Consider the following 17,703-nt stretch of genomic DNA (forward strand, 5'->3'; position numbering starts at 1 on the left):
ATATTAAATACATATATCTGTTTATCAGGTGGTTAGCAAATGGCCATGGTAGAGATGCTTTCCTGCAATTTATGCATTTAATACTGAGAGATTCTAGTAAATTGTAAGAATACGATTACATGTAGAAATTGTTGTATACTGTTACCTTTTGTATAAATACTTTTCCTCATCTTTGTCAGCTGAATTTATATTTTAATTTTTACAAAAAAATTAAGAGGTAGAAAAGTTTTACGCAATTAATCCATAATGGTTCAGCTTCAATTGGAGAAGGTAAGGTTAAAATATCAATTTTCTGAGTGTTTATAAGATTTGGGCTCACTAAAAATATATAGAAAATATTGCAATTGAGCACCACCAACTATGTACCTGAGAAAAAAAAAAAAAAACTCTAATTTTTTCTTCATTTGACGTCTGGACATTCATCTCCTATATCTTATAGTGTTTTTGAGATATTTATATCAATGAATTGATTAGTGGTCGTTTGAGTTGTCCGGAACAAATTATAGTCAATGTAAAATGAGAAGTTGTGTAGAAAGAGCTAACTATAACCAACCGTATTGATACCTTTAAAGGAGTTGAGTATTGATACTTCTAAGAAATATAACCGTTAAAAACACCATGCTATCGATACAATGAAGCAAAGTATCGATAAATCTGGATCAAATATCGATACCTCGAGAACATGTATCAATACATTACCTTTTTTAGGATGCCTTGAGGCTATTGACTTCCTAACGTATCGATAACACCTTAAAATAACTTAAGATCAACTCAAAAACATTTTATAAAATACATTTGCAACATGTTTTTGAGTATTTTAAAGTCTTGAAAATATAAAACATATGCATATATAGAAATTATTTTTTAGCATAAAAAGTAATGAAAGCAAGATACTAATAAAGGTGAATACTAAAATTTAAAACATGTTGGGAAAATAAAAATAGGAAATTTCATTTATAAAATGCATGTCTATAGCTATAAAAGAAATTTTAAGTTGTGGTCCACTTAGTTTTGGATATTATATATAAAATGTGGTTAAATAAATTTAAAATAGAGGGACGAAATCACATCTAAGGTAGAACATATTTCAAGAACAATCGAAATTAATTATTATATTTGAACTTATTTTTCCCTATAATACCATACCAACTTAACCTAAAAGTATTTATGTAAATCAGTGAAGATGGATTATATTAATTTAATGTGTCATGTATACTTGGGAAAATGTAGACTTGTAGTCTTATTGCACTGCTTTTTACCGCCGATGGCAATCCGAACAAGGACGTAGAGATTATAGCGGTTGCCAAGTGTAAGGTACCTTTTCTTGCCTGGGATCATATGACCAAGCCACCTACTACTATGACATCTGCCATTGCCGTTCCATATGTCTCTTCACGACGCCAGCGCCTAGAATTTCAAGCCACGTCGCTGCCAAAAGCAGGATTATACGTGGCTGGCTCTACGGCGCACCGAACTGCAGCCTACGTCCTTAAAAAGCACCCCGCGCACCTCCCTCAACGCCCACAATACATTTCAGTTCATCCAACAGAATTACACAAATTGAACTTCCGATCAACGGAACTATGAGCCAGGAACAACCACAAAGGCCTGGGGCTAGTCAGGAACCCGTCAAGTACGGTGATGTCTTTAACGTCACCGGTGAACTGGCTTCAAAACCTATTGGACCAAAAGATTCCGCCGCCATGCAGTCAGCTGAGAACAAGATCCTAGGAGAAACACCAAAAGGTGGTGCAGCAGCTGTCATGCAATCTGCAGCCATCGCCAATGAAAGAGCAGGCGTCGTTAGTCACAACCAAGCTGACGTTGCTGGAGACCAAGGCGTCGCCGTCATTAAGTCTGACGCAGATGGCGATGTTATGATCACAGAAGCCGTTGCTGGACAGGTAAAAAGTATTGGAAAATCGTTGCATTCAGTATAAAAATCATAAAGTGACAGACAGTATTTTTATTATGGTTTGTTGTAATCTTGGTTTATTTATATGCGTCTAATTAACAAGTTTAAATATTGAGATACAGATTGTGGGGCAATACAGGCAACCAGATGTTTCAGCGGTGACGACTCCAGCAATGTTGGTTGATCCAGGATCAATTACGATTGGAGAGGCTTTAGAGGCGGCGGCCATCTCTGCTGCAGATAAACCGATTGATCAGAGCGATGCGGCTGCAATTCAAGCTGCTGAAATGAGAGCCACTGGCAGCAGCGAGATAACTCCGGGCGGTATTGCATCCGAAGCTCAGTCTGCAGCCACTCGGAATGCTCGAACCCAGCGGTTTGAAGATCAAGCCACTCTCTCGGACGTTTTGTCGGTAATACTTTACTATTATTATTATGAACCCCATTTACTAGTGGAATATTTCTAAAGATTTCAATATGTTTTGGGGGCTGCAGGATGCTACTGCGATGCTGCCTAAGGATAAAGCAGTGACTCGTGAAGATGCTGAAAGGGTTGTAGCTGCTGAGGTGAGAAATAATCCTGGCATGAGTACTACGCCTGGGGGAGTGGGTGCTGCCATGGCTGCAGCTGCTAAGCGTAATCAAAATTCAACAATCTAGATCTTATCACAATGCTATTTTATAAATCACCATGTCTTCTGCTTTTTTGGAAAGAAAGTAATCCTTTTCAGGCTTAATTTACGTTTCCACTATAACCATATCAATTGATTAAACTCAACTAACTTCACGTCAAGATTTTCAACTCTACTCAAACTAATTTCTCAACTTTGGGTGCTGCGCGTAAGGTTTTCCATTCCTTAGTTGCCTTTTGTTAAATCATAATTTATTAGTTTAACATGTACAAATTTTGCAATATCACATGTTTATAAATATGCTTTAATTAATGCCACTTTTTAGCTACATAACACACTTCAAATTGTAATTTGCCTAGACATCTTTGCTAAAGATGCACTTCAATCCTACAATACTTATTCACATTAGCTACTCCAAAGGACAATCGTTAGTCACGGTGAAGAACACAACAATTCAAATACCATAATAAAAAATAAAAAAAAATAAAAGGTTTCATTGCTCGTGGTTTGTTTTTAATTCCAATTTAAGGAAAAGAAATGATATATTTGTATTCACAGAAAATAATTAATTACATATTTTTATAATGTGAAGAAGGAAAGAAAACTAATATTGGAACTTTAGAATTTAAGGAAAAGAGTGATTTTTTTAGGTTTGAAAATACCTACTTAATATGGTTTGATGAAAATATATTAATTCTATAGGGTTTATTTGTTAAATGAATTTTAAATAAATGGACCCTTGATTAATTACTTATCATTTTATCTTTTTTTATCTTCAATCTTTATATGTTCAATAAATTTTAATTTAGAATATAAATAATTAATTATTAAATATTTTAATTATAAATTGTTTTATATTTTCTTTGTTGAATATAATGTATTTTTAATTAATACATGTAATTTTTTTTCAAAATTACAAGTATAGTTGCATTTCAATTATAATGAATAAATTTAAATAAACTAAAATTAATCAATGATAATAAAAATATATCCAAACCTAAACCTTTTATACATGACCCAGATATTGTAGAATATCAATTAAGAACTCACATATAGATTTGTTAATGGGCTGGGCCATTCCACTCGAAAAGTGAGAGGAAAAATGAGCTTAGGCAAAAAATAAGGCTTGTTTAGAAAATAGGTCGGGCTCGAGTGAGGCTTTTTTGGCCCGAGCCCGGCCCGAATATGAAAACAAAAATTTTTTTGCTGTTCTTTTTACTATTTTGCTATCATTTCACAATTATGTTACTACTATTTTGTTGTTATTATTTGGATATTGTATAATTCTTGTTTTATTGTTAATTTTGTTACTATTTTTTTCACATTTGCTTGTTAAGTTACATTTATCTTAGTGTTATTTCAGTATGCATATATATTTTTAATTTATTTTCAATTTGTTGGGAAACATTTATTTTAATGTTTTTAGTATTTTTATGTATTATATTTTTTAAAAATTATATAAAAATAATACTAAAAAATATGGGCGGGCCGGCCAAATTCGGGTTTTAATATTTTATCTTAGCTGGGCTTAGGCAAAATTTTAAGCTCATTTTTTAGACCAGTCCAAGCCAATACCTAACAAACGGGCCTAATTTTTTTGTTCGACCCAACCCATAGATACCTGATATACACAAAATAAGAATGAAACCTGAAATGTTTAAATTCCGAAGGCTTTAGCCTTGTCCATTAAACTAAGATCTCAGAATAATAATAATAATAATTATATTTTGCTACTTTTTGTTTTGGGTTTTTTTTTTAAATTTTTTATGCATATTTATGTATAGAGATAAATTTTTATTTTTATTTTAATCAAATTTCTTAACAAATCGGGATTTCCATTTTCCGTGAAAGGCTCGCCTCTTTTTTTTTTTTTTTAAAAGAGTCTTTATAGAGGCAGCTTTATTTATCAAAGTAATTAATTTTAACTATAATTAATTTCAACCAATTGAATTGTCTATTTAATAATTAGTAGATGATGATTTTATAATTTTAAAATTAAAATAGAAAAATCGTTAAATTGTAAAATAAAATATAAATGTCCATTGTCCAACATTAACATAAAGTGCATCCGAGTTTAATAAGAAACTAAAATATGAAGTAGGGCTTTAAAAATCAATTAATATGTGCCAAGTTAATAAAAAACCCCAACTCATATAAAATGCGTTTAATTTTCAGGACAATTCAATCCGAATTTAAAGATTTAAGAGAACAATTATAAAGTTAATTATTTTTGTTAAACTAATATAGTTTAGAAAACTAACCCACTGTTTTACTTTCTTCATTAGCCGACAACCGTGAAAGAAGATTTAACCACCCTTCTTTTAATTTTGATTTTTTTTTATTTATCAAAATAAGTAATATTCACATGTTTTTATTTTTATTTTTATCATTCTGTGTTAACATCTGGATTGGGTTGGCCCAAGAAAACGACTTCACGAGAAAAATGTAAAGACAAATAGAGGCAGGCATCCATTTGATTTGATTGGGCGTACGGCCTGATGAGTGCTAGCTGTGCTTGTAGTCGCCTTTCAAACCCAATCCTGTCTTGAATTTAACAGTGTTTTCAAGGTGAATGGTTCAATGCCATTTGTTTTGGCAATTTCAATAAGAACCCAGCCAAGGTCTAAGTAATTGGAAAATACCTTTGAAAAGTGTGTGTTTGGATTATGAAAAAAGTGACTTAAGAGTTGACATTGTACGTTGTTAGGGCCCCTCCCCTCTCGCTGCCTTGCAAATGAACAAAAGAACTGAAAAGCGCCAAATCACTTTGTTTGATGCCCTTCTGCTTTCTTTTAACCTTTTTTTTCCCTTTAGTAGTAAACTAACCATCAAAGCTGCCAAATTTCAACTTTTCCCAACGGTTTTATTTGCATGAATTCTCTCTCAACACGGCGCTCAACAGGAGCAGTAGAAAACCATAGCAGAAAAATACCAAAAGAACATTAAGAATCAGAAAAAAAAAATTTTATCAAAAACTATTGCAAATTGATGAGAGGAAAATGATTATACTAATCTTAAAGACTAGAAAATTGATATTAGTGTTACAAAGTACTAGATATATCCCATAATATTGCAGAACCTGCCTGGTGGCAGCACATAACAGGCAGGGAAGTTTCACCGAATAGAACACCTTTGGGTGGCTTATGGGCAGAGATTCCAGACCAGGACAATTTCTACAGCTCATCTCTAAGATCTAAAAACCTTGTGAGGAGCTGATTTGGCACTGCCACAAACAATCTTCTCGGGCTTCACTCTGCCTCTTACCTAATCACTGTATCACACCTATGAGAAACAAGGGTTTCTTCTTTTTCCTATAGTTTATATATGTATAGGTCAATGATTAGTCTTCCTTGCATATTTTATTCGTTTAGAAATGATATTGAACTCAAACTGACCACCTTATGTTAGGATGAGTTTAAGCAAGCTTCCTTTCCATGTTATCATCATGTGATCAGTGATCACGTGTGTGTGGCTTAAGGGTATGTTGGTTAATAATGCCTTGACTGACTGTGTGATGTTATAACTTATAAGCAAGTGAGATATATCTGTCCTTGCCGGCTGAGTTTATAGTTTGATTGAGTTCACAGCTCTCCCACGAAACTAACAACTTAATGATTATTAGAACATGGTTGAGGAGAAAAAAAGATTACTTGAAAAGGATGCCCTGCCTGCCCTTGCGTTGAAGCTTAGAAGGAAGAGTAAGAATAGCTGGCTAATACGTACGCTAAAACAGCAGAAAATTTACGTTTCATGGAAATTGAGGCGACTACACAAACAAGTCGTAGTGTGGTTGCAATTGACGTTGATTTCTCATTTCGCAGTTTTGGGTAATGTTGCAGTGGATAGTGGTCACTCTGTTGCAACGTCCTTCTCTGAGTGAATACAACAGCAACAGTTTCTTATCTTCTTCTACTTCAGATTTCTAATATTTATGTAATGGGTTGGGAAGTGATGCACACCGTTACGTGAACCGATGGTTGTGGTCCTTTGGACACAATAGAAGCAAGATGTTAGGTTAGTTGGATTGCTCTACCTTGGGGCTCCCACCACCATGTGCTACCAGTGGTCGTTTTAACCTTGGGTGGAACCAGATCGACCTCTCCCTTTCTTTCTACTGCGTTACGTCTCCATTTAATATATATGGGCCTTTTGTCTCCTACATAACCTTTTTTTTTTTGTTGTTGTTGAAGTTCTAATTAAGATCATATCGCCCATTCTAACCTTAAATTAATTGTCTTTAATAATAATTTAACTGCGGCGTGTCTCCATTTCATAGATATGGGCCTTTTGCCCCCTACATAACCTTTTCTTTTTTAGATTCTAATTATTAAATATCATATGGCGCATATTAATTCTCTTTCCATATTAATGTTTTTAATTAATTAAATAAACTTAGCAAATAGTAATACAAGGTTAGAATTTAGAATTTCTAACCATTATGATTTTAGGAAAGAGTAGATTAAGAATTAAGATTTAAATGGGTCTAAGAACTAATATTTAAAGGTTTAGAATCTTACGAAAGAATTGGTTAATTTTAGAGTTAAAATAATAATAATGATAATTAATTTAATGTCTGTTGATATATTGTATTATCCATTCTCTCTAAAACAATATAATATAACATGTTATTGTTAAGTGCTTAAAATATGGGGTTTTTAGAATCATTAAGTTAAACCTTAATTATAACCACATAATTTATTCTTGTTTTTTCTTTTTCAATTGAGCCTTAGCTCGATTGGCATAAGTATTGTTGTCAATATAGGAAGACGTGGGTTTGAGTGCGTTGAAGCGTATTATCTTCCTATCTGTGAATTGGGAAGGAACTAGTAGTTCTAGATATTGTCTTAAAAAAGAACAAATATGATGAGAACCATCAATTACCATGAAGAAGAATATCAATAACCCAAAAATTTAAAAAACAAGAAACAAATTTTAATAGTAAAAATATCTCTAAAATTAAATTTTGGTTTTCTCTGTTTGAACATATTTAAAAGACTTTTGTTTGATATGTGGTAAGTGAGAATGAATCATTTGATGTCTCTAATATCATAACACTCAAGTGGCAGATAATGACAGAAGTTTATATAAAATAAAAATCAGTTTCAAAAATCTAACTCACATCAAAAGATTACTTTTAATGAAAGAAGTTAAAATGTGCAAGAAATAGAAATGCGAGTCGCACTGCCACTGATAGCACTAAAATAAATCATTTTGATTGGAATGCACATGATAAATTAATAGCTTGACTCTATACATAACATTATTTACATTCAATCTATTGTAGAATGAGGATTAATATTATTAATTTATAATATTTGATATGACCCAAATCTCAAATGGCACAAATACTATTCCACGTCCCTTAATTTGATTCCCTCTCTTTTTTATCATTTCTATTTTCTTCATTTTAATTTTCCTCCTCCTCCTTCCACATACCCTAGTTGCTAATGCCCTCTATCACAGGTCGTCTTCTCTAGCCAAAAAACATCGATGAGCTCTCCTTTTTCTCCCCTTAATTACTTTTTCATTGTTTAGATTTTCTGATGAATAATTAAGAAAATCACGAAATGCAAAATATTTTCTTGAAATCTCTTAACTAATTTTCGTGGTTGGCCGTTAGATCGGTTTACCGAGCCTCGCACTAGTTTCCCACTATTGGGATCTCCGAGGAGATGAGTAAAACTTTTAGAACTAGCCCTAGGCCAAATCTAATATGGATTTTCTTTTTTTGTTCGATGAGTGGGGTTTGTGTTCTGGGATATGGTTATGGTGTGGGTATGTAATGTTGGTGAAGGTACTATGAGTTAACGGAAATATTTGTGCTCATGGCTGATGAGTGATTAAAATGTTATAAATCTAATTTCGTAATAAATGTGAAAACATAATTGATATCAAAATCTACAATTTACCCTAAAAAAAACTCTTTTATATATGACTGTATGAGTGAACTGTTTGCCTGAATTAAATGATTGTCAATAACTTGTCCATCAACTCTCTCTCCTCCAACTTTCACAAATAACAAATATATTAATGGAGCCTTCCCCTTCCATTCTCCTGCTACTCTCTCTCTCTCTCTAACATAAAAGTATACAGATAAACAGAGAATTAAAAAAGTTGGAGCCTTGCACTTCATTTTCCTTCTGTCTTTGAGATCACAACACTGGAGTGGAAATTATGCCAAACACCCTGGCCAAAAACCTAAATCTCTGCTTCAAAAAGATCAGATCCCCATTAACTTCCCAACCTTCCTCTTCCTCGCCGCTAACCCCAGATGATGACAGCCGTCCACTAACCTCATCCGCCGCCACCGCTTCATCACCTCTCTTCAAAAACTACAACTCCCTCTATGACAACACCTTCGACTACTCAACCTCCAAATCCTTGACGCACTCCTCTCTCTCCTTTGACCCAGACCCCTTCCCTGAATCCGACTCCGAACCCGACTTCGCCACCGTTTTTGCTTCGCACCGCTTCTTTTTCACTTTTCCGGGTAGCTCCAACTCCATCATTGAATCAACAGTACCGTCATCAATCGCCACCACTCCCGAGTCATCAGATACTCTATTACCCAGCAGTTCCAGTCCCAACAATGACGCAAATCAATCCTCTAACCACGGTTGCGGTGATCGACCGAGTGAAGAACATGGCCACCCAAGGACCGTTGAAAACAGCGTAGCTGTCCCAACCTTCTCTCCCAACCCGTACATGGATTTCAGGACATCCATGCAGGAAATGGTGGACGCACGTCACTTAATCGACGTCAAGGCTAACTGGGAATACTTGCATGAGCTTCTCTTGTGTTACCTCGCATTGAATCCCAAAAGTACGCACAAGTTTATTATAGGAGCATTTGCGGATCTTCTTGTTAGCCTAATGGCAGCGCAGGGTGGCGGCAACAACAACGACGGAAAGATCGGTGACGGTAAGATTCCGGGGAAGTGCATGTAAAATATGTAATGTTATCACCAATTGATTGCGGATCAGAATATTGATTAATTATCTAAATGAGTAATATATACATGTGGGGAACTAAAAAGTTTGTTCCCATTGTTTTTTGTCTCATATACTTGGTTCAATTATATTACCTTATCTTGTAAGCTGTCTTCTTTTGGTTCTTGTCTGAAACATTGCAGCTCATGACATACATAACACCTTCTAAAACACATTAGAAACTGTAAGTAAAAGCTGATGTTTGTTTGCATTGAAACCAATTTGATAAATGGCTGTCTCTTACACACTTTTTTATTGTTCTACTTTCGTATCTTTTTTTCCAGATTTTAATTTAGAATTTTGGGCGGTTTATCCATAAACCTACAAAAACAATGCACACATTGAAGTAGAGAAATATTATGCAATTCAACACCAATTGAATGTTAGATTAGGACATTATTTTGACATGGAAAATCAAATGAGCAATGTGTGGTTGTTAGGATGGTAGGGGCATATTATTTCATGGCCGCTATCCCAATTTTTGTTGCTTGTTTTCCTGTGCAGTTAGCAACTCAGCATCATTGGCTTTCTTTTTTATTAAATTTTATTACCATGTTCTTCTCTAAAATTTATGTATACCTTTTGTCTTTTACATGCACGCCTCGTGGTTTCTTTCGAGCTAAGTAAGAGAGAACATTATAATATTAAGAAAATAATTAATTTTTAAAAAAAGAAAATCCCGAAATCCATGTGAGCTATGTAGGTGGTTGGTTCTGTAAGCACATAAAGTCATAAATGGATAGCGATGGAGTGTACAAATTTTACTTCAATTTAACACAGAGACAAACAGAGTCTTTTTTGTCTTTTTGCAAATGTGACTGATGAGGTGAAGCCAAACAAATTTTAATAAGTTTCCTGGATCTTCCCCAAGCATCCTTATCAATGCAGACAAATCCCCGGATTAAAATGAAACCCAATTGGTATGAGTAAAAAATTACCCATCAAAACAGACAGGGCCAGGGAATCCTGAATTTTGTCCTTCATTATTTTTTTATTTTTTCTATATTGGAAACCATTTCAAAACAAACATGGTGCAAGATTCACTGAAACGTGGTGATTATGATTCGTCCTTATACTAACTTAAGTGGCTCATAATTGATTAAAACGATGGAACATTGGTCCATTCTGTACCCAAGATTAGAGCTTTGAATTAATGAGTAATCACATGGTTATGTCCTCTAGTTATCATAACCATCAAACGATGCTTTTAAAATGGTAGGTGGTTTTTGTCATAATTTTCTAGAATCTGAAACTATACTAGATTGCATCAAATTAAGGCCAAGATTAAGTTTAAGGGACCGTGTTTGTGTTTAGCAGACCCATTGAAATAGTTAAAGGTCAAGAGAGATGGGCCTATGGAAGGGCACTCACCCAACTTTTGTGATAATCTAAAGGAAGTGCTCTGGATTTAAGGTACTTGCAAATGAAAGAACTAGGTAAAAGAAATGACTAACTAAACAGAGAATGAAAACAGATAATGAGGGAATAAACTTCTTTCTTTATTCCAAAAATTCTTAACCCCTCAATACATGAGGTACAGTATATATAAGGCTTGAGTAACAGCTCTAACAATGTAACAGCATTTTACCAGATTCAAAACTGACTTAACAACTCTCTACACTGCTAATATTCATCCATCTTCTCCCTAGGCAAAACCCGTAGACAACTTCGAAAACGAGCAAAATTCGATAACGAAAGTGGCTTAGTGAGAACATCAGCGACTTGATCACACGCAGGAACTTCCCCAACTGCTATTGAACCATTAGCAACCTTTTCACGAACGAAAAATAAATCTAACTCGTCCTGCTTAAACTTTGAATGTAGAACAGGATTAGCAGCAACCGCAATTGCACCGGAACTGTCACACCAAATATTGGGTATATCGGGACATTGAACATGTAATTCTTGAAGTAATGATAATAGCCACATAACCTCACTAGTGACTGCGGCAAGGCTCCTGTATTCTGCCTCAGCAGTAGACCGAGCAACGACTTGCTATTTCTTAGAACACCAAGACACAGGAGTATGTCCGAAATAAACACAGTACCCAGTAGTGGATCTCCTATCATCAAAATCGAACCCCCAATTTGCATCAGCATACCCAACTAAGGACAAACTAGCGTACGGACGAAACACAACCCCAAGTTCAAGCGTGCCACTTAGATACCACAAAATGCGCTTTAAAGCAGTCATATGGACAGAAGTGGGACAATGCATAAATTGACATATCCGATTTACAGCATATGCAACATCAGGCCTCGTAAGAGTAACATACTGTAGTGCTCCGGCAAGACTCCTGTATTCAGTCGGGTCCTCTAAACGCTCACCATCATCTCTAGTCATGACAGAAGAACTAACCATCGGTGTATGAACACTCTTCGCTTTTTCCATCGAACACCTAACAAGAATATCTCGTATATACTTCTTCTGACAGAGATGAGGACCTCCTGATGAAGAAGGAGCAACTTCAATCCCAAGAAAGTAATGAAGATCGCCCATGTCCTTAAGCGAGAACTCGTTATTCAACAACTGAACAAACCACTCTATAACAGGAGGCACATCACCAGTAACAATAATATCATCAACGTACACAAGAACATATAGCGTTGAAAACAGATAATGAGGGAATAAACTTCTTTCTTTATTCCAAAAATTCTTAACCCCTCAATACATGAGGTACATTATATATAAGGCTTGAGTAACAGCTCTAACAATGTAACAGCATTTTACCAGATTCAAAACTGACTTAACAACTCTCTACACTGCTAATAGCAAATATGTGTTACATATAACAATAATAAATACTTCAAGTCTTCAACCTTCATTGAATCTCTAATACATAAAAATAGAACCCATGTTTTGTAGGTTAAGGTAGAGTCTCTCGTAGTTGCAATGCCTTTATGGTTAAAATGGACCCAACTGTATAAATTCGAAGAGAGAGACACTTGTTGAAGAGAATAAAAACATGGAAAATGATAGAAACTAGTTTTACTGTTTTAGGGAAAATACATAATGCTACTTGATAAAAAGAAACAATTGTTGTTGGCCCCATAACTATGGTTCAGAAAAAAAAAAGACCAAACAGCAGAGGGGCTTTAGTTTTCATAATCGTGATTAGTTAGGCGCAAACATCACCTTCTGTCCTACAACTTGCATGGTTTTTGCAAGTGTAAGCGGATGATGTGAGAGATGAGCACAGAAATGGGTCAGGCATCATAGATGATTTGGAGCTTTCAGCACATGGTAATGAGGTTGATTGCATAAACAGTCAAAAGCAAAAAAAGGGTGTAAAAGTTTTACCTCTTTTCTTTTTCAGTCTGTTTGTAAGTTGGCCAACAAGAATGATATAATTACAGAAGGTAAGTGAAATGAAATGTTGTTCTAGTTTCTGATTGAAAATGGGAGGCAAACAAGCAAGAGAAAAAAGGCGTAATGGATTAAAGAAATATGGTCTTTGATTGCGCTGATTAATAACTATTTTTAACCAATGCTATAAGAACTGATTGATGTTATTGAATGAGAATACTTTACATTGTTGATTAACTGCAGGGTGATATAATCAATGGTGAAGTTGGTGACCCACACTTGTTTTTGTCCACCTTGAAAGCTACGTTCAATCAAGAAGCCGGCCTAATTAGATTGACAATCCCAGTTAACACTCAAAATAAATAATCAAATTTACTTCCTTTACTAAATCTAAGTAATCCATACTACTTAACTCTTTATTATTGACACATGTCATTTCTTGTTTTTAATGATTCAGTTTTTGGTTTAATTTTGTATTTCATAAGATATAGTATTTTTTTTTACATAATTAAAATCAATCAACACAGGTAAATCTATTTTAATCAATACATTTATCAAATAACCAAATGAATAGGCATGATTTTAGATATTTGATTCATAAATTTAGACTGAATCTTACGTTTTCACATGCGATAAATCATAAAATCTAATAGCACAAACATTAAGTAAGCATAACAAAATATATTATGATAAATTGCAAATGTAAAGTTGACTTAAAATCAAACGTTACTAAATTTATTTTAAAGTATTTTCATATTTATGAACATAATAGTTTATTTTAAAAGTTTTAGTTTGCTGTTAATATGAAAAGAAAATGCAACTAAAATCATAATATAAACTTCCAAGTTTTCTGTTCTTGTTAATGCTTATGGCGATATCAATTTTGTTCGGTAATGTATGTTATTATAGACTTATTTGTAAATTTTATTGAAGATAAAAAGCATGGAGGATTTTATTTCCCAAAGTAATACTATAAAGAAATTCGTACCTAAGATTAATCAAACAAATTAAAGTTCGTAATTTAATTTAATATTAAAATTCAAAATCAGATTCACAATTGATTTCTTATAATAGGTCAGATTGTATCCATAAAAATTCGTTTTATTCCAATGCAAGGATTCAACAATCGTTTAGTCAATACGCTCTTGAACAGAAATAAGGAATCACAATCTTTGATAATTTTGTTATCATCTAATTGTTTTTGCATGAGCCCATTCAACGATGTAAAGTATCACAATGTGATAAAATAATCAATTAAAAAAGATCCTCTAATTCCAATTAAGAATTTATTGGGTCCTTTGGGAACAACATTCAACAAACAATTTTTTTTTTTAAATGTAATAACAAATAGTTAACAATCAATGCAATAAACTACAAAGTAGTACGAAGACAAAGTAATTTTGTCTAAAATTTCAAATTTTGCTCGAAACCTCAGAAAAGGCTGTTTAAAAATATGAGATTTCGAAATAACCGAAATGTTAAGAATCCAAACATCCTAATCCTTCAAATTTTAAAATGTGAACAAAAATATCGTTCCTACGATTAAAAATACTAGTAATTACAGTCTTTCTATTATTTAACGGATAAATCCGAGTGATTGATTAAAAACTAAAATTAACTAAATTAATTAACTAATGAGCACGTCAAAGAACAAAGAACAAATCAGGAAAATAACCGATTAACAACCAATAAGCAAAACAATTCCCAGGAAAGAATTCACCTAAACTTCATCTGCCACTATCAATCTAAATTACTCAATTTATTTGCTTAGTATCTTGATCCATAAAAATCCTTAAATTATGCTAATATCTCTCTTCAAGAATAAGAACAACGGACTCTAGGTTGATTAATTAAAAAAGATTCTAATTAAAACCCCTATTATCGCATTAACTCAATTTATGGATTCTCCTATTAGATTTGACTCTAATTCGATAGGTTTATATCGTCATATTTCTAGGATTGCATGCAACTCCACTTAATTACGCTAGATCTACTCTTCAACAGGGTCTATTCCTCCTCTGATTTAAGCACATCAATGATGAATCAATAATCTAGAAATATCAAATCATGTATTAAGCACACATAATTGAGAACAAGATCTAAGTATTTATTGTGTAAAATAAAAATCAAATGACAAAATTCATCATAAGATTCATTTCCCTAGGTATTTAGAAAATTAGTTCATGCTTACAAATAAAAACATCCAGAAAACAGTATAACCACAAGAAACAAAGAAACTCATAATAATCTCCAAAGAAATCAAAAGGGAATCTTCAATCTTGATGGAAATCTACTTCAGAATCAGCTTTAATGGTGTTTTTCGAGTTATTTTTTTGAATATTCTGTGACAGCTCTATTATATCTTATTATTTTTGTCATATATAGGTTTCAGAATGTTCGAAAAACCCTAAAAATCGCGTTTTTCCACTGTTTGGAGTGCAATTCGCAAAATCGACATGACCTAGCAGCCCATGTGGAATGGTCCAACATGTAATTTGCTCTGATTTTCACTTGTTTTTCACTCATTTTGCTCCCAAATGCTCTCCTAAGTATAAAAACATGAACTTAAAGGATTAGGATCATAAAATTCACCATTAACATTGAATAATCACCTATAAACGCATTAAGAATGAGGCTAAAAACATGTTACGTTTAACACCTATCAGTTTGGTATTTGGTTTATTTAAATTATTTAAGTTATTCGCATTCAAAAATTTAACTCAATTAGAACTCGAAATTCGATTAACTCAATTTGAATAATTCGAAATTTAAACTTTTTTTTCGAGTTGAATCGAATTTTGCTCAGCTCTAGACTAAACTATGCAATTGTTCCCATATGGAGACATGAACTTGGTAATTATTTTCATAGTAGAGCTTGAACTTTAGGGTCTATAAGAAAATATCAATGACTAACTTGGACAAAGAACAACTCAAGCCATAATATTAGAACAACTGCCAAGTCCAAGAACTAAAAAGGTTCAGGCCCCAATTTATGAACAATTGTCACGAGTCAACTGAATACCAATTCAATTATAAATTTATTAAACTACCCTTACATATTTGAAATAAATTATATCCTTACGAGAGTACTTATTGTTTTTTTTTTTACATTTTTAATAAAACCAATATAAAATTTACATAAGATTTGATCTCTTGCCACCAACATTTATAAAATCCTTTATTTACCACTTAAACCAAAACATTATTTTAATATTTTTATACATTTTAATGTTATTACACAAATTGCTACACCCATATTGTTTGTATATATTGATATTGTCGTCAATTGAATTGATATATCAAGTCAACTCGATACCAACTCAAAAAATGATAATATCATAATAACCAATTGCATGCATTTAATATTTTTAATTTAATGAATTTATCTACTTAAATTTCCTTTTATTCACAATTTAAACTAATTTTTATTTTAATTTTGTACATATTGTGTATGTGTTATTATTAGTTTCAAACATTGTGTTTCATCATTTATTTTCTGTTACTTTTAGATGCACACATACGTTCTAAATATATGGTTTCCAACGATACGCTGTGATAGGATTTATAGTGTAATATATGCAACTTCAAACCGAGTTTTAATTAAGCACTTATATAAAATATTAATTATTATAGAATAAATTTTGATTGTTAAAAGGAATTTATCATATAATATTTTGTAACAAATATAATTTATAATATATTTATTTCACTAATAACAATTTTTTTAAAAAATGGTTATTAAAAAAATTGTAGAAAAATATTTTATATAAAATTATCCAAACACTAAAAATCATTTTTAAAAAATATATTTAATGAAACAAACCCAACCTAAAATATAACATGCAACAGCGAGGCATTTGCATTTGGGATTTGAAATGAGTAGCATTATATCTCATATTCATACGAAGTTGTTGGAATGTTAGCTATGTAGCAAGGATCTGATTCGAAAGAAGTTGTTTTCGGACATTTAATCTTTGGCGTTCTTCGTGGTATCAGATAAGGGTCGGAAAGCTTGGAAAAAAGAGGGGCAGGAAGACCAAAGTCCTGGGACCATATGAAATGATAAACCTAAGACATTTTTACGTACAGGAACAGGATTCACAGACACTAAACAGCTTTCACATGTCAATCTAGCCCCAAAGCTTACAGAGTTTCCTTATTTTTGTTGGGAATTCTTGGTTTTTGTTGCCAAAACTAATATCCTTGGGTCGGTCTACATCGATTCAAAGAAAGACTTAAATAATTGTAGGTTAAAAATCCAAATTTTAATTAAACAGAATATGGGTTGTAAATACTTAATTGATGGACACCTAAAATGCAATACCAAATTGTCAGGACACCTAAGTCCAACATTACTTAATTACACTTGAAGCTAGTGGACCAAAAATTAAAAAACTATGGGATAGGGGCAGGGGATTTGAGTAAGTGGAAAGAAATAGTTGTTTAGTGGGTGCAAGCTAATATTAAAAAGGAAAAGAAGTAAATCTCAAGTGTGGGTAATTATAGAATATTTTCTCCTTGTTTATGGCTTTAAAAGACGACAAGGAAAAGGTATCCCATATTTGGTTAAAAAGGAGCCAAAAACTGGTCCACTCTAGCAGGGCATTGCCAGCCAGGCATCATAAACCATTGCCTGTCTCTACCTTTATATGGTAATCTTTGATCCATGCTGAGCAAACTACATTATATATAAAAAAAAAAATCACTTTTTTTTCTCATCCTCAAAAACTCCTTTTGCATGCTCCCAGTTAACACTTACTGCTAATACAAAGTATTAATAAGTTTAGTCACTAAATAAATTGTAACATTCTCTCAAACATATGGGATCAGACAAATTCAAAGCCGCCGCCGTGAGTAATA

General features: G+C 33.0%; 2 protein-coding genes across 3 annotated transcripts; both read left to right on the forward strand.

Annotated features, from left to right (window-relative positions):
- The first annotated feature begins 1,502 nt into the window (after positions 1-1,502).
- Positions 1,503-2,652, forward strand: LOC105803120 (late embryogenesis abundant protein D-34). 2 transcript variants are annotated; one of them, XM_052624442.1, is made up of 3 exons: positions 1,503-1,904; positions 2,038-2,324; positions 2,411-2,652. In XM_052624442.1, the coding sequence occupies exons 1-3, from the start codon at positions 1,584-1,586 to the stop codon at positions 2,445-2,447; spliced, it is 645 nt and encodes a 214-aa protein (XP_052480402.1). In that variant the 5' UTR covers positions 1,503-1,583; the 3' UTR covers positions 2,448-2,652. The 2 variants fall into 2 exon arrangements, with proteins under 2 accessions (XP_052480402.1, XP_012490580.1); XM_012635126.2 differs by having other exon boundaries at positions 1,506-1,904; positions 2,038-2,328.
- Positions 2,653-8,494: 5,842 nt separating this feature from the next.
- LOC105803119 (transcription repressor OFP16) lies at positions 8,495-9,609 on the forward strand. The gene has a single exon (XM_012635125.2). It carries the CDS (start codon positions 8,722-8,724, stop codon positions 9,493-9,495), a length of 774 nt encoding a protein of 257 aa, XP_012490579.1. The 5' UTR covers positions 8,495-8,721; the 3' UTR covers positions 9,496-9,609.
- The last annotated feature ends 8,094 nt before the right edge of the window (positions 9,610-17,703 follow it).

This window comes from Gossypium raimondii, chromosome 11 (assembly GCF_025698545.1).
Source record: "Gossypium raimondii isolate GPD5lz chromosome 11, ASM2569854v1, whole genome shotgun sequence".
Classification (NCBI taxonomy): Eukaryota; Viridiplantae; Streptophyta; class Magnoliopsida; order Malvales; family Malvaceae; genus Gossypium; species Gossypium raimondii.